Source organism: Ambystoma mexicanum, chromosome 11 (genome assembly GCF_040938575.1).
Source record: "Ambystoma mexicanum isolate Mex_15411 chromosome 11, UKY_AmexF1_1, whole genome shotgun sequence".
NCBI classification, from domain to species: domain Eukaryota; kingdom Metazoa; phylum Chordata; class Amphibia; order Caudata; family Ambystomatidae; genus Ambystoma; species Ambystoma mexicanum.
The window spans coordinates 29,573,198-29,600,371 of record NC_090934.1 but is presented as its reverse complement, the minus strand read 5'-3'; the positions used below and the strand labels follow the sequence as shown (position 1 = coordinate 29,600,371).

The following is a 27,174-nucleotide window of genomic DNA, read 5'->3' as shown; positions in this document are numbered from 1 at the left end:
GAGGAAAGACAAAGGAGCTCGCCGCGGAGCACACGGCGAGGACCGTCCAACTACTCAACGGACCTGGGATTCTCCATAAACTAAGTCCCACCTGGTGCCCGCACAAGACGCACTGTTTCTGGGAGCGAAGCTCGACACAGTGGCGCTTCTGGCCTCTCCGTCGGAGGAAAGGACGAGGGCCATCTTGGGCAAGGTGCAGCGGATGCTGGTTGCGGACGCGTCCAGGGTGAGGTCCATCAAGTCCCTCCTCGGAATGATGTCTTGCATTTATCTCATCCGCCTGTGCAGACTTCGGATGCGCCCGTTACAGGAGTTCCTGGACGCTCGCTGGATCCAGATGACGGGCAGCTTCGAGGACAGGATCACTCGACGAGAGCTTCCGACGAGCGATCCGGTGGTGGGGCACCCGCGTGCCTCTGACGGCGGGCATGGACTTCCAGACCCCGGGCCACCAGAAGACAGTGACCACGGATGCCTCCCTGGAAGGGTGGGGAGCGCACACCGAAAATCTGCACGCGAGGGGCCTTTGGCTGCCGACGGAGAAGTCCCTCCATATCAACGTCCTGGAACTCCGTGCAGTGTTTTGGGCCCTAAGGTCCTTTCTTCCATCCCTCAAGGGCAAGGTGGTGAGGATCTTCACCGACGACACCACCGCCATGTTCTACATCAGGAAGCAGGGCGGTACCAGATCCCCAGCCCTGTCCAAGGAGGCGCAGGATCTGTGGCATTGGGCCGTCGCCCAAGGGATGAAACTCGTTTCATCTGGCAGGAATAAAAAACACCATCGCCGACTCGCTCAGCAGAGAGCTGCGCTCGTGCCACGAGTGGGAACTACGACAGGATCTAGTGGACCGCCTCTTCGATCTGTTCGCGACGGCGACGAACCCCAAGTGCCGGAGGTTCGCCAGCAGGTTTCCCCAGCCGAGGAGCATGGGTGATGCTTTCTCGTTCCCCTGGGAGGGCCTGTTCCTATATGCGTTCCCTCCTTTGCCGCTGCTGATCGGGCTCATCAACCAGCTCAAGAGGTCACGGTGCAGGATGATCCTCGTCGCACCTGCGTGGCCGAGGCAGATCTGGTTCCCGGACCTTCTGGACTTGTCAGCGTCCCCGTCAATCAAGATGCCAGTGGACGCGGATCTTCTCTCCAAGGAAGGAGGCGCCATCCTCCATCACGACCCGAAGTCGCTGAACTTGCAGGCCTGGCTCCTGCAGCATTAGAGTTTGGAGGCTACGACATAACGGCCGACTGCAGAGAGGCTCTTGCAAAGGCCAGGGCGTCCTCGACTCTAAAATGCTACGGACACAAATGGAAGAGGTTCTCTGTCTGGTGCCACGCACAGAAGATTAACCCTCTACGGATTACGGCTCCTCAAGTACTGCCGTACCTGCTGATGCTGGCCAAGGCTGGACTGGCACACGCTTCCAAGATTCATCTTGCTGCGATCTCCCGATACACCAGAACCACCGGACGGACGTCTTTGTGGTCTCATCGTCTGGTGAAAGAATTCATGAAGGGACTGTTCAGATCGTTCCCGCCGGTGAAGGCCCCGGCCCCGGCGTGGGAGCTCAACGTGGTGCTGACCAAGCTCATGGGACCTCCGTTCGAGCCTCTGCACTCAGCTCCGTTGAAGTTCTTGTCATGGAAAACAGCGTTTCTTGTGGCCATCACCTCCGCACGACGGGTGGGAGAGATCCAGGCCCTTTCCTGCAAGCCCCCGTACTTGACTTTTCACGGCACGAGGGTAGTGCTCAGGACGCACCCCTCCTTCATGCCCAAGGTGCCGTCGGACTTCCACCTCAACGAACCCTTGGTGTTGCCGGTTTTCTTCCCGTCGCCTTCGTCGTCGGCTGAAAGGACTTTGCACTCGCTGGATGTGGCTAGAGCGCTGAAGTTCCACGTGGACCGCACGAAGAGTTTTCGGAAGACGTCACAACTTTTTGTGAACTTTGGGCCTGTCAATCAGGGGAAGGCTCTCTCGAAGGCTTCCATTTCCAGATGGCTCTCCGGCTGTATCATGTACTGTCATCGGTTGGCAAACCGACCGCTGCCTGGCCGTCCGAGAGCCCATTCCACCAGAGCGATCGCAGCTACCACGGCATTCCTATCTGGTGTGCCCTTGCTGGACATCTGCAGGGCTGCTACGTGGAGGTCGACGCACACCTTCACGAAATTCTACTGCGTCTATCGGGATTCCAGGGAGGAGTCCAGGGTCGGCCAAGCAGTGCTGCGCAACCTGTTTGCCTAAGGTGAGCCTGGTGAAGAGGTAAGAATTGCTTAATGTTGAGTTTTGGATGTAATGCTTAATGTTGAGCCTTTGCCACCTCCCGTGGTTGTGCATGTGTATACTGCTATGTATTCTTTATTCATGAGCATGTGAATCCATGCCAGACCCCATGCTGGAGAAGGAACAAGTTACTTACCTGTAACTGTTGTTCTCCAGCATGGGTCTGGCATGGATTCACATGCGAACCCTCCCGCCTACCCCTCTGCGGCTCTTCACTTGGTCATACTGCTACTTCATGTGCTACCAAATCTGAAGATGGCTGCCAGAGGCGGGGCTTAGGGAGATGGCAGTCATTGGCTGTGGTCAGTATGACGCAGAGATCAGTGATTGTTTGTTTGTTTATTTATTTGTATGGCGCACCTTACCCAGGGGCAACAGGGCGCAGGCAAAAAGATAATTCGAAGCTTACAATGTTACAGAAATATACAGTTGAAGTAAAGAATATTCAAGGATTACAGGAATAGGAAATATACAAATCTTCATACATGAAAAATCAATATCTATACAGGAGAGAAATATACAGGTGTGTACAGGGCTGTTGGAGGCGAGGGCAAGGCCACAAACAAGGGTATCAATATCTATACATGGGTATAGAAAGTGCAACGAAGTACAGGGGTTATTGGAATTCAGGTGACTGATGAGGTGCCTTCTAAAGTGCAAATATGGTTGATCAGCTCTTGTGTGGCAAAGAGTTCCAGAATGTGGCAGCTTTCACCGGGAAACTGTTGCCACCAATGGTGGAGAGTTTGAATCTGGGAATTATCAGGCAGTTTGAATTGATAGATCTTGTTTGTCTGATGGAAGACTTTCTCTTTACCTTGTCCATCAGATAACTGGGGGCGGCATTGTTGAGGGCTTTATGGGTTAGGGAGGCCAACTTTAGTTTGATTTTGTTGTCTGTGGAGAGCCATTTGTGTTGGCGTCTGGTGGTGGAGATATGATCTCTCTTATTAATGCCGAGGGCAGCTCTCAAATCATTATTTTGTAGGATTTGTAACCTGTGGATAATGGCTTTGTTAGCACCGTTATAAAGGGCATTACAATAATCGAGCCTAGATAGTATGAGTGCTCTTGCCAGGATCATACAGCTGTCATTGGATAGGAATGGTCTGCATGCTCTTATTAATTTGCACGTATACGCAGTGGTGGATGCTAGTGAGTTGACCTGTTTAGTGAATGACAGTGGCATCCAAATAAAAGCCGAGGGTTTTTACTTCCCTGGATACTTTGATAGAATTACCATCTATGTTAAATTTGGCATAATCAAGGCCTAGTTTGTTGATATTTGTTACTACTACGAAAGACAGATCAGAAACGAAACTGATACTGATTTTTCTTTACCGAGGATTCCCAGCCTGACGACGGGGAATATTCATGAGCATGTGAATCCATGCCAGACCCATGCTGGAGAACAGTTACAGGTAAGTAACTTGTTCCATATCCCACAGAAGGCATTTAAACGTTGGGAAATCTGAAACTTTCCTGTGCCACTGCACTGAAGGTGCTGTGTGACAATGTAAAAGATGATGCCTATGGAGTTTGTCAGGCTCCGTAAACAAAAAGAAACCTAAAGCTCAGGAATCACATTAAAATACATGAGCGGGGGAAAAGGGTCTCACTCTCTCTAGGTTAAAAGAAAAAAAAGTGCTCAAAATCCAGCAAAGTTTCTGGGGGTCTCTAAGCTAGGCAATTCTCCCTAACACCAAACACTGTAGTTAGCCCCCAGTGCTTGCTTTGATTGCATTATATATTACCACCTGCGGGAGACAGCTGGCCAAGCAGTTTTCAGGAGGGTATGGGCTGGTGGCAGCTTCATGCTATGACATGAGCTCAGAGTATCCTCCATTTTGGGATACCCAGGCCCTGCCATAGGAATCGGTGGATTCCTTGCCTGCTGCTTTGTTTTCCCAAGTCCTGGGAATCCCTGACTCTGTCCCCTTCCCCTGACTGGCTGTTGGAAGAAACATGTGGGAGGGAGGGAGGTGCCAAATCCAGGCCAGACTGGATGGAACCTTCCCAGTGACTGCATGTTGTGGGTAAACCCTTGGGGTTGGACCTGGGTGAATGGAGTTTGTGACCAATATGCACTTCATGTTATGGGTGTCTGGTTTCTGTGTGTGTGACACAATGAATGAGACAGGCCTGCCTGAAACTGACATGAATGTAGTGTGGTGTGCTGAAAGGCTGGGTGCTTTCCCCAATCCACATTCCTTGTTATGGGTGTCTGATTGGAAGTGGATGGCCTGAATGCCTGTGAGCCTGATTGGCTGGCTGCCTGCATGAATGCCCTTCTGTGTGATTGGCTGGCTGAGCCTGGCTCGGCCATAGTGAATTGGGGACGGGTGTGTGTATCTGGGGAGCTCTCACTTATTATTTGTTCAGAAGGTGTAGTTGAAACTTGAAGCTGATGCTTGAAACCCAGCTGGAGGGGAGGATTGCTGCTGCATTTCCTTCGATGTAATCCAAGAGCTGTCGAGGACTGATTTAAGAGAGGACCTGTCTCTACCCGAGCCAAGGAGGACCATCATGCAGAAACTGCTGTTCGAGGCACCCTAGAAGCCAGTTCTGTGAGTCTGATGTTTGCAGAATGGGTCCGCCGAGAATCCTGAAGAGTGCCTGGACATAGTGGATCGCCCGAAGTCCATTGGCATCGACTGGGGTTCGGAAGATTTCCGTGACCGCTGGACGCCAAGTCTAATTGTGTTGCCCAGAAGCTGGGACACCTTGACGCCGTGCTGCTAGACACCTGGGGTCGAAAGTTCCAATTTGCCTTGACAGGGGGCTCCCTTGCCATCACCATCGACCACTTTGTCCCGCCGGAGAAAGTCGGTCGCTGGCTACCCAGGAAAATCTGCTGGTGCGCTTCCCGCCACCAGAAGCCGATAGACGTCCCAAGGACACTGATGGGCGTGAAGATCCGAGGTCCAGCCTGTGGTCCAGTCCTGACCGCTGAAGCTATCCCGAGGTAAGTGTTGCAGCTGCAGGCCAGAGGTCCACCGAAGTAACTCCCGACACCCGCTTCTGAGCCTCCATCCATCACTGAGTCCTTTGCGGCACTGAACGTTTTGCATCGCGGTTTACTGGACGCCTCAATTTACCAGGACTTCCACGATCGAGCCTCCAAGAGCACCGCAAAGGTCGAAGCTGCAGCATCACTGCAAGTATTCTTTTCTAGCAGTATCTCAATGCCCAGTGGCTCCTGCTTTAAAGGGAGTCATTCCTCGAAGAACACAGTCGATGAAACTCTACCACTACAGGTACATTGGGGTGGTTAAACTTTTTAACCAAGGAGCAAGGCTTATTAAGCATTCAGGACTGGGCTTGTTAATTCTTTTATTACAGCTTGCCCAGGTGGGGGAGGGGGTTGCTGTGGGATCCTCCTTCAGAATTGGGTATCTATATCCAAAGAAAGCATTCTGCCATTGTTTAACCTTTACCTGCCTTCCTTCCTTATTGTCTATGGTGATGGACCTTACTGAAAGATTTGTATGCTCTAATATGACTGCCATATAATGTGTGATACCACATAGCATTGTATAGATTTGCCGTTGCAGAATGACCAGAGTAGAAAGTGTTGTTTGTGTATACATCTCACCCTACTTATCCATGCCTAAACCGCTGCGCTTGCTTAACCTGCACAGAGGCATTGCTTTACTCTGGATTTGTCCCAAGCAGCCTCAGTGGCTGGGTCCCCTTGGTTAAATAATTCAAGTTGTAAGGTACAAGGCATATAAAGTCACTCGCCATCTTTACTCTGCACGTTCATACAGCGTGCCACTTCTTAGTCTCAATGGCTATTCGTGAGTGCAAACTTTGAGGCCTGGTTCCCCTCCGTTCAGTCTGTTGATAACCCAGGAATTGCAATTCCCCTTCGGATGGCCCATCCTTGCTCCAGCAGCAGCCTTGTGCAGGTTGCACCTCATGGCCTGGAAACGGCATGTTACTTTGAGTCCCAAAATCAAGGGCCATTCCACCCATAAGATCTGTTACCAGGCCTGGACATCCTTTGTGACATGATGGCTTAATTCAGTGAAGCCAAGATTAGGAAGTTGAGTATTCTACTCCCTATTTTTTAAAGTTGAGAGTAAAATGATTTTTAGGGAGTAAAAAAAGTCCAATTTCCAAAGGGAGTTTTATAAGCTGGTAAAATTGTTTACTGGAAAATGTTTTTGGAATCCTCTTTGCACCTAACTATATACTGGTTTACTTCTTCTCACCGGGCAGTTATGAAAGTAGTTTCTTCCTATGGTATGGTATGGTGCTAGTGCACTACTGGTCCAAACATCCATTGAGCTTTATGGGTGAGAGCTATTTTTATTGAAAATTTTGACTCCCCATTTTTATTTTTGGGAGTATCTGCCTATTTCCAGGGAGTAAAAGGGCCGATTTTACTCTCCACATGTCCACCACTCCCTTATCTGTAGGGCTGCCTTCTTTGTATCGCCAGTCTCTGTAATCTGATCCGTTAAGATCTTGTCCAATGGTTTGACAACTGGTTGGTTGATTTCAGCCTGTGGCTCTGTTTGCTGCGACTTAGGCTTTTTTTTGTTGTTGAAATCTTTGGGCATTGTTTCAGTGGTAGAATCCTATGTGGGTTGCCTATTTCATCTTTTATCACGCCCGACTGAAATCTCCACCGCCCCCTTGGGATTTCCACTGGTCCTTGGGGGTTTTGAACTATAAGGCTTTTGAGCCACTTTTGGAGAGTACCAACGCTCGTCTGTGGCTGTCACCGCTACCAGATGATTGAGTGAGTTGGTGCCTATTATGGTTCTGAGCCACTATCCCACCTACCTTTTCTCTTGCTTAATATTGGAAGGACAGGTTGCTTGTATCTTGAACAGTTTTGTGGTATCCCTGAAACCCAACACATTTTTAAAAATGTTGTCACTGGAAGTTGAGAATTGCTTTCCAGAGGGTGCAATGCAACTATGTGTTAGTTTCTTGTCTGAAATGTATTCCTCTACGATGGCATATTTTCTCCTGAAGCCAGTGGAGTTTGAAATGAAACATTCTCTTGCAAAAGCTACGTCCAGCACTGTTATGTTTTTATTATTTTGTTGTGGGACCACAGTCTGAATATCTCTGGGACTTCAAAAGCTTATACATTTTACCATCTTGGCATACTATTTTCGATGGCCCAATAAAGGTATCTGAACTAGGACATTGCTATGCAGAAACATCTACTCCCGTAAGTCAGCCTACAGGGTGGGTGGGTTGCCTACAGGGTGGGTGGGTATGTGTGCGCATTTCCCAACTGTGGCTATCCTTGGTCGGGGTGTTGGGTATGCTTGGAACTTTACTGTGTTATTAAGCTTGAGCCGTGCAGGCGAGCACAAAGTACAGTAGCTGCTCAAAAGTGAATGGTATGTGTAAATCCTGCTCTACCATGGGCTGTATTTGTGATGTTTTATTGTTTAAAGCGCAGACCTAGCTCGAGGGCAGTAGAGCGCTGTACAGAGTGTGGGTAGCCGGCATTTGGGCTGTCATCTTTAGCGCAATACTGTGAGGTATGTGCGTCAGTCTGTGTTCATTGGAATTGGTCCTTGGTCAGTTGGTATTTTGAGTGATTATCTGGGCATTCCGAGCCGACACCAGGATCGAATTCCAAGAAGTTATCACTTGTTTCAACTTTTTCAAACTTTAGGGCCTCTTTTCCTTTTTGTCAGTTCAATAAGTCCTAGTGGCGGCTTCTTTTCTAGCGAGGTACTATAACTACCTAGGATAGTCCCATATGCATGATGGGTGCTTTCTGGGGTCTAGTCCCGTATTGATTCTGGGTCCAAATTATCCCAACGTTTTTGATCAAAATCCAAAACCAATCCACCTGTAAGTTCGCTAGAGACTCCTCCTTATGTGACCATAATGTGATACTGGCTGTACGTGACCTTCATTAGGGGGCTCTGAATAAAGAGCATGCCTGCCTCAATTGCGGTGACCAGCCTCTAACCGTGGCAGTATTTGCTAGTATCACGCCAAACTGTTCTTGGGTAATATTGTACACCTTCTCCCTAGCAGTGGAGGCCTTGAGCACGGGAGGGATCCTCTAGCACTGTTGACAGCTCATCAACTTGCGGTTGACCAAGGTGTCTGTGCACTCCACCTCTCCGTCTGCACTGTCCTAGTATCAGGGCTCCCCCAACAGACAAACGAATGGACACGTGTGGGTGCTGCTTCTAATCCGTTGTTGACACCCTGGATCAGGTGGTCGTGCCCTCTGTCCCTTGTTGATGAAAAGGGTGCACCTCTAGTTATTTCTGTGAGCCTAGGGCCTCGCATCCCCTAATGGGGCCGCCTCTATATCAACAAGCTCTAATTGTGGGCAGTCACCCTGCATACCACTCTGCCTATACGTCCCTTCTGGGTGTGCAGCAATAACCAATGTTTGTGGGCCTTCCCGGATCCAATATCGCAAACACGCCAAAAGTCTGGGTGGGCTGTAGTGCTCACGGTAGCCTGTGCTTTTCTCTGTAGTGAAGTGTTCAAGTACCTCAAGTCGCAATCCAATGTAGGCTTCAGAGCAGCACAAAGGCCGCGCCCATACCATACCACTGCGATGGCTCCGCTGTTTTATGTTGCACCGGGTGTCTGCTTAAGTGCAGTAATGCAGGATTTGCATTAATTGGGTAGGAGCAGTTCGTATCAGCATAAGTCGGTGCCACGCCCTCAGTCTCATATAAGACGCCATCTACCATTGCCGATGCAAAGCCAAACGTGTCACTCTGGTGTTTCTCCTCTGTTGGGTTCCATGTGTTAATATCCCTGCAAAAATATTGCCATACAAAAATATTGCTATATTTCTGCGGCGATATCAACGCATGGAACCTGCGAGGGACACCTCAGCAAACCCCCGCATTATGTTTAAAGTCTACATAGGAGCGTGAAGATTGAAGCCCCAACTTGTACCTTAACCTATGGGCAGGCTCAACAGAAGATTAAGGGCAAACTTCCGAAGTTTAGCCTCCATCCAGGCCAGCTTTTTTACTAATGGATTTATATCTAGGCCATAATTAAGGGGGGGGGGAGAATAACCTTACCAATATAAAACTTAATCCGGGGCACCCAGGAGAATCTGCAGAAAGCGGGTTTTAATTTCTTCATTTGACAACCCAATTGAATCAATTTGCCATGCATTATTGACCTCGCATGTTCCTGTGATGGGAAAGATTTCACTGTGCAGCCCAGATACTGTACTTCCTTAACCAGCGGAATTACCTCCCCACAGAGCCTCCAGCTGAAAGAAGGGACTCTTTAGCAGACGTTTAAAAACCCACTACTCTAGGCGGTTTACCTTGAGATGATTATACCGTGCATACTCTTCCATGGCACTCTGCAAACGCTGGAGTCCCACTGGGGTGTAATCGTGCAAGAGAATATCATCTGCATAGGCTACCTAGTCAAACCAGTGTCACCCAAGCTCTGCAATGTCTGTAAAATATAGGTTAAAGAGGAGGGGAGCCTCACCACCCTGTCAATAGGAATCGATGCAGGCCAAGTACCCCGAAGGTCCAGCTGCACCTGTAATAGAGAGCGCTGGTGGAGCTCGACTATTACTAGTAATGATGCCGCTAGGCCCCACATAAGCTTCAACCCCAAGTGGCTTCTGTTTATTAAATCAAAGGCCTTGGAAAGATCGATTTCCTCATATTGAGGGGAACCACCCTTCCCAAAAGAACTATTAGAAACTGTACTCGAAATGAATCAATCCATTAAGAGAAGTAGACAAACCTCATCTGAATCCTGTTTGAGGATTCCATTCTTGTTTGGCCAAGTTCCAATTCCATCAGCACCATTCCTGTAAACATTTTACCATCTGTGTCAAAAAGAGAAATTGGGCGGACATTTTTGGGATCCCCCTGATCGCCCTTCTTGGAAATGGGGATAACTATTGCACCCCGCCACGGCTCTGGTATGGAGCTCAACCTGACAACCTCATTGAACAGATGGAACAGTATGTGCAACTACAAGGAGCGTCCGATTTTAGTATCTGATTGGAAAGGCCATTCGGTCCTGTCGTACGCGATGCAGATGATTTCCGAGTTCCTGTACGGATTGCCGTGTGATATTCAATTTCATCATAACTTCACTTGAATGTCTTGCTAAACCAGTGGCAGATTGTGAAGAGAAATGGTCCTGCCCCACTGTCTCCTGAATAACATTACTCTGACGAGCAGTTTCCCTTTGCACTCGAGTGACCAGCAGTTCCTAGAGTTGGTCTTAGCAATCACCCTAAGCATCTCTTCTCCATCCTTCTGTAATTGAAGATACCTGTGCGTTTTAGACCAATTTCTATACTCGAACGAAAATTCTCTAATTTTCGACCTATGCTAAGGGATTTGTTAAACTCCTGACATCTCTCCTATACTCTATCTTCCTTTTGATGCGTTTCCTCATCCAATATATGTAAATGTTTAGATTCGACTAACCCGCCCAACGGACTTGGTGAGTTAAATGCCCACAGGAATTCAACAAAAGCAAGGGGATTACAGGATGTCTTATGCTCCATTTCCTCACAGGTTGCTACAATTCTTGACAGGCCTTTATTCAGCCTGGATCCCCCTCGAGTAAATTTTACAAACCTATTTCTACTATTGTTGACAAGTACATTAACAGGATAAATCATTACTGATTCTGTCGATGGAACAGAGAACAGCCCTACAAGCATGTCGTGATCACATGACCCCTTTGCCTTGACCTGGAAACAAAATCTATCAAACAAATCTTTGGATAGAAATAAGTAATCAATTATTGAACGTTGCAACCCTCAAGACAGGTCGTAGCTAGAGGAATGTCAGCTTTGATGTTCCCATTAACCATGCACACGTTTCACTTAGGAAAGAGTGGCAATGATTACCATTTAGTGTAGGTTCACGAGATTGACCATCAATCGCCAACATTTTAATACATTGGGAATTTCGATCACCTATTCGGATTATACTCACAAGCCCATGTGCCATCTCAATATGGCTCACAACTTCTGCCAACAACTATCTGCGAGGTTAGAACCTGCGGGGTTGCTATATATGTTAATTATTCCCCAGTCCAGGGTCCTGCTGTGATTCCTCAAATTTACTTTTACAGCCAAGATCCCTGGAATCTGATTACTAACCATTTCAACTGGGGAGAAAATAGAATTTCTAGTTGCGATTAATAAACCCCCAGCAGGTCTCCCAATTCCTTGGCCTTGTGCCATTTGGTCCATAATGGTGAACCCATCTACATCAAAAGTGGAAAACTGCCATGTTTCCTGCAGGCAATTATATTGTGATGATTAAAAATCGCCTCTCTGGTTGACATATTTTTAAATGAGCTGGAGCCCCGCATGTACCATCCCATCAGTTTTATCTCCTTGTGGAAGACCTGGGAAATTATCTCTGGTACTAGGGACCAAATATGTTTCTTATCCAGGGGCTTTTGCAATAGTGGTAACCCTTTTCTGTGTTTTTAAAATCGAAATCAGTTGCGTACATTGAGGATGTAGACCTATTCAGACCCAAATGAGAAACCACTTTTTCACCCTCCATCGCAATATCATATAAAGGATCTGCCGTTATTTCCAAACCTTGTTTCAATAAGGCTCCTGGTGCAGCTCCAAATATTGCATTGGACCCCAACCTGGTCATAAGACCAATTTCTACAATGGGCATATATTGCAATATGGTATTGCAGCCCTGCAAGGTCGCAGCATGAGGTGGGGATGGCTCAAAATGCAGGTCTTGAGTCTAGTGGATTTCAATAGGCTCTGGGACGGGGTTGTTGTTTTTGGGACCGCCAGGTCGATTGGAAGGAAGGAAAGGTTATAGCAGGCTCTGCTTACACCGCAGGCTCTCCGGTCAATGGCAATTGCTACAGCCGTTGTTTTTCTGTTTCTGCTCCAGTGGTCAATTGGTCAGCAGCTTCCAGGTTCGGAGTATTTAACAGGAACTACAGCACAACTTCTGCAATCTCTCCCTGTATTTTACAGAAAGGGGCAGTCTGGCTGTCAAATCAGGACAGCCCCCCTCCCAACCCCACATTGAGACTGGCCTCCTTTGGGGCAAGGTGAAAGATGGAGCGGCAGTGATTTGGACTCCTCCCTCTCTTCCTGCCTTTTCAGACACTGTTGGTTTCTGGGGTCGAGTGGGAAATGCAACCATTTACTAGGTCTCCATGGGTATCTAGTACACTATTCAACAATACTTGTTCCCATGTTTGAAACTTCCCCTGCCTGCCAGCGATATATAGCCAACCCTCATTCAGTCAGTCAGTCAGTCAGTCATCAATTACTTCATGAAGCTTGATGTGATTGGTATCTTGGTGTACGCGCTCTTAGCAGGTTTCTGTTACACTTTTCAAGCTTTCCCAATACTACATTTCAGGATCCTCTATTGATGACACTTTATCAATAGAGGATCCTCACGTGATTTTAGTTTCTGTACAGATTTTAAATTCAAGTCTTACAGTGAATAGTGTGGCTTTCATGGCATATACAGTTCAGATTTATTTCAGAATATGAAGATTCCATAGAAACACACAATGGCAAAATGCACCCTTACAGTGAATGAACTAGCATAACCATGGATAAACAATCATGCAAATAGCGCAATACATTATTAGGACTCAATAAAAAAAGCACACAGCCTTTACTGGGTGCTTCCAGAGGGTTGGTTCAGGTTCCTAGGCCCTTGTCCTCCTAACATTGTTTCTCTTGCGTCTCAGAATTTGGTGGATTTGGTTCAGTGAGCGGTAAGATTGAAATTGAAATTAAGATAAACCATGAAGGAGAAGTGAACCGGGCAAGGTATATGCCTCAGAACCCCTGCATTATCGCCACGAAGACCCCATCCAGCGACGTCCTTGTGTTCGACTATACCAAGCACCCTTCCAAGCCAGGTAACTGAGCGTGACTGACTGCATGAATGAATGAATGAAGCTAGTAGTCTCCCCAGGCGCGTGGCTGCTTCACCGGGGATCAGTACATTTCACACAGCTTCAGCAGGGAGGTCAGTGGTTGAAGGGAACCATCCTTATGTTCATTTTAGAGGCTTGCTCTAGAGCAGAGATCTGCAATGTTTTTTCTCCATGCGCGTTGGACTACAACTCCTGCAACCCTAGACATTGGTCAGGTATCCTGGGCATCATACTCTAAAAACATCTGTGGAACCAAGGGTTGCTGAATCCCACCTCTAGAGTAGCATTTGTTCTTGACTTTGCAGAGCAGGCTACAGTGCTCCAGTGATGGACTAGGGCATCTGCGTTCTGGATAACACTCCTAGAACAATTCTATTTGCCATGTTTGGGGTGCAGGACCGGAGCAGTGGGTGGCATCTGATCTTGATCTGTCAGTTGGACATGATTAAATGATGGATGCAAGCTTTTGGTTGGTTTCTGTTGCTATTCTCTGTTTGATTGTGACGTCTGTTTGATATTCCTTGTTAAACACTTGAAGCTACATGTACTATGTCACACTTCCTCTTAGACCCATCGGGAGAGTGTAACCCTGACCTGCGGCTCCGTGGGCACCAGAAGGAGGGCTATGGCTTGTCCTGGAACCCCAACCTCAGCGGGCACTTACTGAGTGCATCCGATGATCACGTGAGTGCTCTATGGCTCTTAAGAGCTAAGCTTGTATCATGCCTACGATCAAGCCTTCTGTCTCCTGGAATATGGACTCTGATCCCACCCCTATCCCAGTGTGGATGTCCCAAGGTGGTGGTCTTCCCCCTCAGCTAACATCTTGCTTTCTCTTTTGCAATGTCTTGTTTGAGGATTTGCACACCTTCTCCTTTCCTGCCCTCTCACCCCTGAACGCAGACCTCCAGCTGTCTCGTTGTCCTCCCTCCTCCAAGCTCACAAGCTTGGTATCCTCTTGGACAGTAAAGTAAAACTCCACCACTTACTCAAGTCTACTACTACCCCTGCTAGGACCAACCACATAACCATCAGGTCTCCACCCCCACCCACCCCATCCTCCTGGTATTCACCCGGATGGACTGCTGATGCAGCATGCTGTTGGGTTCCGCTCTGTACTCCTTTGTCCGATTGATGCAATTCTCACATGCTCGAATCACAGCCTTTGCAATTTCCCCAAGTCCTCTGCCAAAATCATCAGCCACACTAGTTGGCTCTCTATGCACAACCAACCCTTTTCACATTTCTACTAGCCTTAATCTGTTTAGACTTGCCCCTTCCACCTGTGCACGCTCAGCTCCTGCCACTGTTAAGCACCCTTCTTTATAGCACCCTTTTCTCAATCTTTCCACTCCCCAGACCTCCCTACCCAGCCATTAAAAATATGGCTAGCATATGCATTCAAGCCAGCCCTCAAACGCCACCTGCAACTTAAAGGGATACCCAACATGTCCTGATGCCTTCTTGCCCTCCCATGCCTTTCTAATTTGCCCTCTCCATTACCAGTGATGGAAATCAGTGCTACTGTGTCGCGGCCCATTCAAGGTTTCTTTACAAAGCCACATAAACGGCAAACCAAGTCGAGTTAACTGCTATTATGCATTTATATGTGGTCCCCAAAAAGAATTGCAAAGGATTATCCGAGTGCACAACTAACGAAGAAATTACTGTTACAAATGCGTTCAAGCAAATTGAGCAACTTAATGGGAAAACTGCAAAAGTGTGCGCACCAGGACTGCTGTGCTGTCTCGAATATCAAGATTTTCATCTTCAACATCAAAAAACAAAATCCAATGTGAAGGCTCTGCTTTTGCTGGCTGTGAAGTGCTTAGAGCCAAGCATTTTCCAGAGGAACTCTGAATTGATTAAATGAATCAAAATTGTTAACTTAATCAAAAGCTTTGAATTCTTATATTTAGTGGTTTGTGAAGCAATTGAACTGTGCAAAAGTTCTACTGCACACTTTACTGCATTGGCTGTTCGAGGAAACCTTTCAGCAAGAGTACTTGGGTTTTGGAGTTTCTTGAACTGAAATATATCTTATTTAAAGCGTTTAGTAGTCTGTTAGCTGAGTTTGCTTATATGGTAGATCTTTCTTGGCTTAACCTGTAAGATCGAGATCCCAAAGAAAACCCCATTCAACTGTTTGGGCAAATGAAATGCATTTAAAATAAGTTAGTTCTGGCATGAGGAAGTAAGGCGTTCATCAATCGAGATGCTCGAACGATGTTGAACAAAACCACAAATGTAAGCTTTTACAAGTGGCTGAGAAACATTTGCTTGTGGATCAGGAAAAATGTGCACATTATTTTGCGAACTACTTCGATTGGATCCGCAGTCCGTTTCCAACATCGGCTGAAATTTCAATAGAACTATTTTTTCTTTTTTTTTCTTCTCTTAAACTTAGTGGTCACCCAGAGGAGCCATCACATTTTCCAATTTTTTTAAATTTTTTTTTATTGAATTGGTTGAAATAAATCAACCTTTCAAAATTCATGTATCAAACATTACAAAAATAACAAGCAAATATTATCACACATTGAAATAAGAAATAGACACTTATCATTCCACAGTTCAATGTTATGTGGTTAGCAGCTACAATCTAATCAGAGAGGCAGAGCATTACATTGCAGACCCTGCGGCACTCCTATCATTGCACAGAGTGATGTTATCAATGTGTGGCAACATTTTTTTCAAGCATTGCTTAATAAAAACATACATCTTACCAGAATAGACAAATAAAAAATACTTCTTAACAAGTTAAACGTACTACAAATTAACAAATCAACCAACCCATAAAACCTGATTCAAATATAATTGCTAGCTGCCGTCCTTAGCTCACTAGTCCTAACCTCTAGGTTTTATTGTACCATGGAAAAAGTAGAGTAACATTGGTTTATTTAATCACCACAGGCTCATTATCCAAATTCAAACTTTCGAGGAAATTAACAGTTGCTATTTGAATCGGTAAGTAGGAGGAATTCAAGATTATCAACCAGCATTGTTCAGAATCCAAATAACCCAAGTACCGGCAATGTCTTCCAAATTGCTTAGATCTTAACGATGTTAAAGCCGGTCATTGGGTAATTAGGTGCTGTAATGTCTCAGGAATGGTAATTAAGTTACAAAAGCGACAAAAGTTTTCTGACTCTAAGATGAACTTACGTTTCCTCAATATTGCTTTGGTCGGCCAGATATTAAATCATAGTCGCAATATTGCAGAATAAATTTTTACTGCAGGAGCTCTGATAAGATACAATGGGAGCGTTCGCATTTTTTCGGGGGATATCGGTTGACATCTCCATCTACATAAGTTTAACATGACCTGCATGTTTTAATCCAATCATTAGTGTAAATCTGTTTTTTTGCTTTGTCAGGATTATTAATGAGTGTCAATGGAAATATTTGCCACGCCAAGAGCAGAATAGACCGTATTAATCCATGACACAAAAAAAGTTTGTAGTGTTAAACATATGTACAGTGAGCTCTTTTAAGAGAGTATTATGTTTAGAGGATGTTAGACATTTCCTGAACAAGGCACAAAGGTGCCAAGTGTACAAGGCTTCCAATGATATTAAACCCAACTCATAGCGAATCCAAGCGACGGGTATAGAGGCTGGTAATTGTAAGATGTTTTTCCAAAATGTACTTTCCCATTTGTTGAATCTGAAGTTAATTGGTAATGTTTCCAGACCATATAGCAAACCCGGGACAGCCTTTTGGTTCCAGTAGGTAAGGGCTGGTTTTACTGAAAATTTCCCATATTTGGCCATAATTAATCTGGTTTGCGAGATGGCTGTTTCAACTTTCTTATCAGCTCTTTCCAAATGTGCCTTTGATTGCTTGTTGAATTCAAAGGTCATCCCCAAATATATATATTGAGGAACAACCATAAGATTAGTTTGGCTAATGTTCCACAAAAACGACTTGGCTTTCCTTTTAGGAGAGTACACCAGTATTTGGGTTTTATTGGTGTTAATCTTCAAGTCCTTGTGCACAATATAAGAGTTAAATGCTAATAAGAGTTTTTGTAGGCCAATTTGGGTTTTAGACATTAAAACGATATCATCTGCATACATTAGACTTTTGACTTGTTGATTATTTATTTTTGGAGAATTAGGGCCGTGTCATGAGAGCAATAGTTAAATATCGAGGAAGCCAGTAGGCAATCTTGCTTTAACCCACGAGCAGTCGGTATGGCTGCTGACAAGACCCCATCCAGCGAGAGACGAATATAAATGGAGGTCTCAGAGTGGAAGGCAAGGATGATTTCAAAAAGTGTTTGTGGACCGTGATCTTGTTTCAACTTGCCAAATAACCGAACTCTAGAAATAGAGTCAAATGCAGACTGTAAGTCAATGAATGCCAGAAATAGAGCTTGTTTCGAGTGTTGGCACAAAGTTTTGATGGAATTCAATGCCAGCAGGTTAATCTGTGTGCCCATCCCCGCAATAAACCCAGTCTGAAAAGGATCTCTAAAAGAATTCAATAGGGTCCATTTATTGAATTAATTTAAGATGAGTTTAGAAAAAATCTTTCCAGGGGAATCTAACAGTGCAATTGGGCGATAATTATGTGGCTTGCATCTGTCGCCCTTTTTGAAAATCGGGATGATAATTGACGATTTCCAGGATGATGGGATAGAGCGGGAATGGACAACTGCTTGGAATATACAATATAGGATGCAAGCTCATTCCACCCAATTCGCTTTAAGCACGGCATTGGAAATACCATCCGGACCAGCGGCCCTTGAAGTGCTTGCTTTTATGATCATTTCTTCTATGTCCGTGATGGAAAACTCCAACTGCCATTGAGTTGTCTGAGTAATAAGAAATGATTCATGGTCAAATTTAGGGTCAGCATAAAGTTCTTGATAGTACTCAACCCACTGCTGTTCACTAAGTGAATTTAATTGGGCATCTGCGTCCCTAAATTTCCAAGCAGATACATTTGTGCAGAATTCTTATTTGCTTTTGCTTATGCTTTGGCCATTGCTTCACTGTCTTTCTGGAACATCAACGATTTGTGATCCTTTAACCAGTTCTTATAGCAAGTTTTTGCATTTTCTAATTGCCAGTGATCATTGGTATCCGATGCTAGAATGCGTCGTTTGATTAGTCTAAACTCTGTCTTTCGATCTTTGACCAATTGGTCATAGGTATGACAATGCTTTATCTGATTATTTCTTGGAATAGTGATCGTAAGAGCAAAGGGAGCGAGAATGTCAGTGTATTGAACGCCCACATTAGGTAAGTCAGACTTTATCAACTTCTCAAACGCAGACTCTAGCATCTGTCCATTTCAATCTGGTTCTAGCAGTATTAATCCCAACCCCCTTGATTGATAAGGGAGCTTTTGTTTTTGGTAATTGCCAAGAGATGGGAAGAGATAACAATTTATGGTCCCTGCCAGGGTACACAATGATTAGGAGCTCCTGGGTTATTCTAAATAAGTTCTGGTCAACAAAAATATAATCAATGGTACTTATACTATTATTACGATACCAAGTTGTTTGGGCAGGAATATCAACCCTAATGGCTCCATTGACCATAACAAAATTCTGTTCCTTCATAAGGTGTAACCAACAGAGAACCTCCTTCAAATATGGATTAGAGGTTGAACAATCCAAATTTAAATCCCCCAGAATGATGGTATAACTGGTGGATGCCGCAATATTTACAACGTCCAACATCGATGTAAGACCAATATAGAAATCCTCATCTAAACAGGCGACAGGATTTCTATACACATTCAAGACAGCAAGAAATAATGTATTCGTATCAACCTTGACCAATTGCAGATGACTCCTAAAAGTAGCCCATGGTGGAACACGAAAGCCTGCTTTTTGATTAACAGCAACGAGTAGTCCTGAGGAGGGTCTACCTCTGTAGTGTGTAATGCAGGCAAAAGAGTAATATCATATCCATCCCACACAGGAGGAACCAAGAGCCAAGTTTCCTTTAAGGTCAGAATATGATTAACAACTGGCATATTCTTAAGAGGCCTGCAAGTGGCTGTGCCCCCTTGTATTCCAACTGCCAATTCTTAGGATGTTTCCATTTTTAGTCGTTAATGGTTAATTCTGTGTACCAAAAGAAGCTCCTTGTGTTCTGTCATTGTTAGATCTAACAGACTGAATACTTCCATAAATGTTCGATTTTGCAATGGGTTCCTTTTGATTTAGTATAAAATTCGGATCCTGAGCCAATAGGAACCACATCTCAAAAGGACATTTCAGCTTGCCGTAAGGTATTAGCAACAATGCCTGATGGAATCCATAACCGAATGATAGATGTCGAAGTTGCAGAAATACATTCAATTTGTTCTATGTCATTCGTACTTCTTGTAACTCCCCAACATCTCTGAAGATGTTCAAAACACTTGTTCGAGGTCATACGAAGGATAGGGCCCTTCTCGACCCCTTAAAATAAAAGGAAAAAGGGAAGATTTTTTTGTAATCTGTGATGAATAGTGTGGAGTTCGACTAAGTTGAGGAGTGGAAAGACTGGTCATTCTATGTGGCTCCAAGTTCATGTGTTGGGAATGCGCTTCTTTAGCAATTGGCCTTTGAGACTCAAAAATATACTGATCGTTACTGGTAAAACTACGGACCTCAGTAGAGAGTTAAGATTCCCTGGAAAGGGAGGAACCGGGAGTCCATTACAGATGGGTGCATCAGAAAACTTTTAATTGATTTGTCACCCCTTGATTCTGCGCTACGGTGGATAAGGCGGTTAGTTGATAGCAGAACCAAACAAAACACTTTTTTTAATCAAATCCTTACCAAATGTTTCGAGCTGTTCCTTGCTCCAAAGACATTAGAGATGCAACCAACTCGTCCAACGGAGCATATGAGGATAAAGGCAACTGAGCTGGAAGAAGCTTTATGGGGGCAACCTCTTTAGTGGCAACTGGTAAACAAGGGATAGATTTTATGGGCGCAGTGCACCCTGTAGGAGAAGGATTAGTAATAGTTGTGCTCAGAGTACTATCAGACACCCCCTTTGGAAGCGAACCTCCAATCGCTTTAAAAAAAGCATTCAAGGTGTTTTATGACCTCTTCGAGCCGGCTGATTCTTTGTTTTTTGATATGGTTTTTCTGTTATTTGTTTCACTGGTCTCTTGCCTCGCGAGCCTAGAATATGTTCAGGCTGGAGCGCGGTAGATGGGGACTCATCCTTATCAACGGGCGAGAGATCCAACAATGTCATTTACAGGGCTAGTAGTGGGCAGTGCAGGAGATGAAACATCTTCAATGGTACAAATTACATTAGTAAATTGCGGAAGGGAGGTGACCAACCCCGCATGATCACCATGTTCAACCTCAGCCGAAAGGACCTGAGCTGCTGTTTGAGAGTGTGCTAAATCAGTAAAACTACCACAGGTTATGATGGCGGCCTCCATTGCGGGCAACGCCCCTTCTCCAGAATTGGATCTTTCATGGATTCACATGCTTAGAATATTCCCCGTCGTCAGACTGGGGACCCTTGGTACACATATATAGTCGTTTCCTACAGGAAAAACTTCCGACACTTGTGTGTCCTATCCACGTCCTCCCCGGGGACGTCCACGCACGCCCCATAGGACGTAATGGTATATAAGCCCCGCCCCCGCGGGTCCCATCAGATTTCAACCGTCTCCAAAGATAGTGGGATCTCCTCGCGTAGTCTCTACTGCTAGATTTTTCGAATTGTCGAACTCCTGTGAGTTTGTTAATTTTATCGGGATGTCGGGAAAACCTCTATTTCGCCCGTGTGCCACGTGCGGATTGAAGAAGGTTTACGAGGGGGACAGCCATTTAGACTGTATTTATTGCCTCCACCCTCACCACTTGGCAGACCAGTGTGAAATATGTAAAGGTTTTTCCCAGAAAACCCGGAAGGATCGAAATCGACGGCTGGTATCCTGGTTAAATGACGGTGCGGGAGCGTGCCCTCAGTCAGAGGTGGGCTCTGTGCGCAGCGTGGCCTCTGCGAAACCATCAGGAGCCCCTCGACGCTCAACTTCGTCGGAACCTCCGGCTAAGAAGTCACGACCTGTGGAAAAGGACATTCCACGAAGTCACTCTTCTAAGGACTCTTCTAAAGACTCTGCAAGAAAGACATCTTTGTCAACTTCGTCGAAGGAAAGGAAAGGCCTAAATCCTCCTCGGGCGATCAACACAGATCAGCCACGAGTAGAGATTCGGATAAACGCAGGGAGAGCGCTGTGAAGGCGGGACCGCCTAAACCACCTGCAGGCCCAACGTCGACGACGACGAACCCGTCGGTGTCCTCTCTGCCTCTGACGCCGTCGATTTCACCTGTCATCAACCCAGCGACGGCCTCGGCGACGATGTCCTCGTCGACGGAAGTTCTGGCCTGGAGACCAGAAGTATTCGATATGGGGTTGCCTGACACATTGCTACAGGAACAGGCAGCGTCAATTGCCTCGAAAGAAGACGGCTTCAGAATTGTGAGCCCGGAGGACCTCGGTCTACGAGCCAGGTTCCCATCAGGAGCAACCTGCTCTCAGGTGTTTACCCAACCTCCAAGCTCTCAGGCGACCCTGTCCATGGAGGTACTGTCCTCCTTACACTCGCTGCTGAAATCGCTGGACGAAAGGCTTCCACCTGTACCGTCGACACCCCCCGTCGACGAGCCCGGCCCTTCACACCTCACGACTAGATCGATCGGGGTTCCAACTATTCCAGCAGTCCAGGAGGAGGGTGAGCTTTCGGACTCCCTATCTGACCACGGGTCAGCTTCAGATATATCCCTCTCACCATCTAGGGATCCATCCTGGGTGTCGGATGTGGAAATGGAAACACCAGAGTCCCACTCACCCGTCACCACCGGACGATATAGGTGCTTTTCATTCCATGATGGAAAAAGCGTGCAAGGAGTTTGGCCTGGTCCAACAGGAGGAGAAAAAGGACTGCTTTCTTTTTGACCATATGGGCAAGAGTAGACTCTCAATATTCTCAATACCCATTTTAGACCATGTCTGGAAAGAAGGTGTTCAAACCATGCGTCACCCATTTTCTGAGCCTGCTGTCAAAGGCCGCATTGAAAAGAAATTTAAAGTACCAGACTCTACACCGAAGTGTCTTTCGGCTCAGCCTACACCGGACTCGGTGGTGTCGTCGGCGGCGACGAGAAAAGCAAAGGCCCAACATAAATGCTCTACCCCTCCAGATAATGAGGCGAGGCGCCAAGACGTGTTTGGTAAGAAGGTTCTTTCTGTGGGGGCCTCAACGGTGAAAGCGGCTAACTCCCTGGCGATTGTGGCCAGATATGACAGGGAGATGTGGCACAGACTGGCACCTATCCTGGACCACCTCCCGGAAGAACATAGAAGAACGGCGATGTCCTTGGTTCGAGAAGGCGAAGAAGCATCTAATCATGCTATTAACATAGCGGTGGACCTGGCAGATTCGGGCTTTAAACAAATAAATAACGGAGTTGTTCTAAGACGCCAGGCTTGGCTTAAGTGCACCAACTTCAGACCCGAAGTACAGTATAAAGTTTTGGACATGCCCTTCGAAGGTGATCTTCTTTTCGGAGAAAAGGTGGACGAGGCCTTGCAGGGCATGAAGGAGGACTCAGATACAGCATGCTCGTTGGGTGCTCTCCAGAGTGGTAAGCCCTTTCGTTCTTTTCGTCCCTTTAGAGGAGCATCTGGAAACTCAAGATTCTCGGCAACCAGGGATAGATCCTTTGGTAGATCAGCGTATCCTTCCCAAGGATATAGACGCGCCTCTCAGACCTCAAGCCGGCGCAGAAACTTCCAGTCCTCCAAGAGACGACCAACTTATTCGTCGTCGACGAGCAAACAGAAAGACCAACAATGACGGGAAGCGTACCGTTCTGGGAGGAAGGGTGTCAAGCTGCATCGAGGAATGGGAGACCATCACAACAGATCAGTGGGTTTTGGACACTGTGAGGTACGGACACTCCCTATTGTTCAAATGCAAACCTCCAAAATGTCCACCAATACACCTATCCCAGCCACATCTAAACATCTTGCGGCAGGAAGTAACATTCATGTTACAGAAAGGCGGCATCGAATTAGTCCCTGCATCGCAGAAAGGCCTAGGGGTATACTCACGGTGTTTTGTGGTAAAGAAGCCAAACGGAAAATGGCACCCTATTCTCGACCTGCGAGACCTCAACAAGACCCTACAGAGTCAAAAATTCAAAATGCTTACACTGCAGGAGGTGATCAGATCCGTCCAAAGGGACGATTTTTTGGCGTCACTAGATCTACAGGACGCGTACTTCCACATTCCGGTGTGCCAGAAACACAGGTGGTTTCTGAGGTTCATGTTAGGTCAGACACACTACCAATTTGCAGTGCTCCCATTTGGTCTAAAGTCCTCCCCAAGAACGTTTACAAAATGTTTGGCACCTGTGGCAGCCTGGCTGCGAAAGCGAGGGCATCATGTATACCCGTACCTCGACGACTGGCTTGTGAGGGGATCCTCCCCAGCGTCGACCAACGACAGCGTACAAGCCACCTTACAACTTCTGCAACGACTGGGGTTCGCAGTGAACTTCGAAAAGTCTTCTCTAAAGCCCTCAAGGAGCTTGAAGTTCTTGGGAGCTCAATTCGAAACCCACTCGGGAATAGTGAAACCGTCCCTAGACAGAATATTGAAGATCGAACTACTGACGAGTCGACATCGCCTACAGAGCACATTTTCCGTGAGGAAATATGTGGCAATCCTGGGTTCCATGGCTTCGTGCATCCACCTAGTAGCAAACTGCCGGTTGTTCATGAGGCCTCTACAGGAGTTCCTGTCGGACAGATGGAAGCAGGCTACGGGCCGGTGGTCAGACAGGATAACCGTCGACGACGAGGGTGTCATCAGATCCCTCCAATGGTGGAAAATCTTTCACAACCTGGACAGAGGGTTCCTCTACAAGAGCCGGAATTTCAGAACACCATCACGGACGCCTCCCTGACGGGCTGGGGAGCACACATGAACGATCACCAAACCCAGGGCAGATGGTCTTCGACCGAATCGCACCTACACATCAACGTGCTGGAACTGAGGATAGTGAGGTGGGCCTTGAAATCATTCCTTCCACATATCAAAGGATCAAAAGTAAGAGTGCTGACAGACAACACGACAGCCATGTTCTACTTGATAAAGCAAGGCGGCACCAGATCCAGGACCCTTTCGGCGGAAGCTCAAAAGATCTGGCACTGGGCGTTGAAACACAACATATCCTTAGTGGCTTACCATCTCCCGGGTGTGAAGAATGTGCAGGCGGATTCCCTGAGCAGGACAATGGCTCAAATACACGAGTGGGAGCTGGACAACGGTCAGCTACAAATAATCTTCGAAAGGTGGGGGACCTCATCAATCGACCTCTTCGCAACGAAAGAAAACAGGAAATGCGAACAGTTCGCGAGCAGATGGCCTCAAAAAGGATCCCTGGGGGAAGCGTTCTCGTTTCCTTGGACGGACAAATTCCTGTACGCTTTCCCTCCGCTCCCCCTTATACGGCGGACAATCCAGGGGATTCGCAGGTACAAATGCCGGGTCATTCTAGTGGCACCGTATTGGCCGAGACAACCATGGTTTTCCGACCTCCTTCATCTGTCGTTGGAACAGCCTATAACTCTCCAGAAAGTGCCGAACCTACTGTCCAGGGACAAGGGAACGGTGTGGCACCACAATCCGGACAGCCTAAACTTAACAGCCTGGCTCCTGACTTTTCAGAGTTCGGCAGCTTGAAAGTCTCGTCGGATTGCCGGAGAATTCTGCAGGCGGCTAGAGCCCCTTCGACTAACAAATCATACATATGCAAATGGCGAAGGTTCTGTACGTGGTGTCAAACACAGCACGAAATTCAGCCTTTAGAAGTAACCCCTGAGCAAATTCTTCCGTATCTTCTTCACCTAGCTGAGAGTGGGCTGTCATCGTCGTCCATCAAAGTGCACTTGGCGGCCATTTCAAGATTTACGAGGAGGAGACAGTCTTCACCATTATTCAGCGACAGACTGGTGAAACATTTCATGAGGGGTCTCTTTAGAACTTTTCCCCCTACGAAGCGGTTCCCACCGTCGTGGAGTCTAAATGTGGTGTTGGCAGCTTTAATGAAACCTCCTTTCGAACCAATGTCCTCTTCATCCATGCAGTTCCTATCGTGGAAGCTGGCTTTCTTAATTGCCATTACGTCAGCTAGAAGAGTATCGGAATTACAGGCATTAGTCATAGACCCTCCATATATGAGATTCTTTAAAGATAAAGTGATACTATCAACTAATCCTACTTTCATCCCGAAAGTACCGACGATCTATCACAAGCACTCGACCATTGCTCTCCCTACTTTCTTTGCGACCCCGTCGTCGACGGCGGAAAAGGCTCTTCATACGCTCGATGTGAAAAGAGCGTTAAAGTTTTATCTGCAAAGAACGCAAGAACTCAGAACTACCAGACAGCTGTTCATTGCATATGGTCCGTCGACGAGAGGGAGGGCAATCTCCAAGCAAGGACTGGCCCGATGGGTCTCGTCGGCAATTGCTTTTAGTCACTCCAAGGCCGGGAGACCCTTACAAGGGCACCCTAGAGCCCATTCGACGAGATCGACAGCCTCCTCCGCGGCGCTGTGGGCAGGAATTCCTCTGACAGACATCTGCCAGGCGGCGGTGTGGTCTGTCCCACACACGTTCACACGCCATTACTGCCTGGAAAGGCAGCATGCGGATGAAGTACAGATGGGGAGGGCAGTGCTGCGCCATCTTTTTCAATGAGGTAAGCCAAATGGTGAAACTGTTGTCTTTTACCTTGCCGATGTTTGGTTTTTTCCTTGATGTATCGCCTTAATATAAATATGTTACTGCTTACGTGTATATGTATGTGTGTATATATATATATATATATATATATATATATACACACATACATTTGGACTGGGAGTGGTTTAATTTTGTAATGTATGTTGCGTTGCATTCTCACCTCCTTCTAGGATACTGCTATACAATCTATTCTAAGCATGTGAATCCATGAAAGATCCAATGCTGGAGAAGGGAGTAGTTTCTTACCTGTAACTCCATTTCTCCAGCGTTGGTATCTTTCATGGATTCACATGTGCCCACCAGCCTCCCCGGAATGCAATGTGCAGGATATGTGCATAAACAGGTTACCCCTTTCTTCTTTGGAGGGGTTGAAATCTGACGGGACCCGCAGGGGCGGGGCTTATATACCATTACGTCCTATGGGGCGTGCGTGGACGTCCCCGGGGAGGACCTAGATGTGGATAGGACACACAAGTGTCGGAAGTTTTTCCTATAGGAAACGACTATATATGTGTACCGAGGGTCCCCAGTCTGACGACGGGGAATATTCTAAGCATGTGAATCCATGAAAGATACCAACGCTGGAGAAATGGAGTTACAGGTAAGAAACTACTCCCTTCTCGAGGAGAGGGAACCATCCCAGCAGTGGGATTGTAGCGCTGAATCCATTGTGTGATCTCATCCAGTTGAACTCCCTGTTTATTCATTTTATCATTTAATATGTCAAAGATTTTATGTAGGCCAAGAACTGAGGTGTTGATCGCATGCAAACCCAGTTCTAACATTTTTGGCGTTGAGGGCACTACACAAGCAGATGGTTTGACCGCTCTCGGTGTAGGGAGAGCAAAGGAAGCAATGGCTGAATTCGCAGGAGTGGAGTGGGACTCGTGTGAAATATCCGCATTAGAACAGCTGTGTGATTGGATTTCAAAGAAGTCGAAGATTCACACTGACTAGCATATATTAATATGCTTGAGCCATCTAGTGCAATCGGCCTAATTGGTGACAAGTTAGTTACAGAGTTTGTGCTAAATTTCCTCTTTCCATTTCTCGATTTGAAGGCGGCAAGAATAGTTTTGTCAGAAATGGGATGATCTGGCCGTGGACTCGCCAGTAAAGGGGCCGGAATTCGATGCACCGTTTGAGGCGCGTAATTGAACGCGATATCTTCACTGTCACCAGTCACCTCTTATTGCGTATTCAGTCAGGC

The 27,174-nt window shown here is 46.5% G+C and overlaps 1 protein-coding gene across 1 annotated transcript in view; it reads left to right on the top strand.

Moving 5' to 3' along the window:
* RBBP4 (RB binding protein 4, chromatin remodeling factor) overlaps positions 1-27,174 on the top strand; it is a 110,841-nt gene that overhangs the window by 56,479 nt on the left and 27,188 nt on the right. The window contains exons 4-5 of the mRNA XM_069622461.1: positions 12,984-13,157; positions 13,744-13,859. Of these exons, the coding sequence (XP_069478562.1) occupies positions 12,984-13,157; positions 13,744-13,859 (290 nt within the window). The remainder of the gene's footprint in view (positions 1-12,983; positions 13,158-13,743; positions 13,860-27,174) is intronic.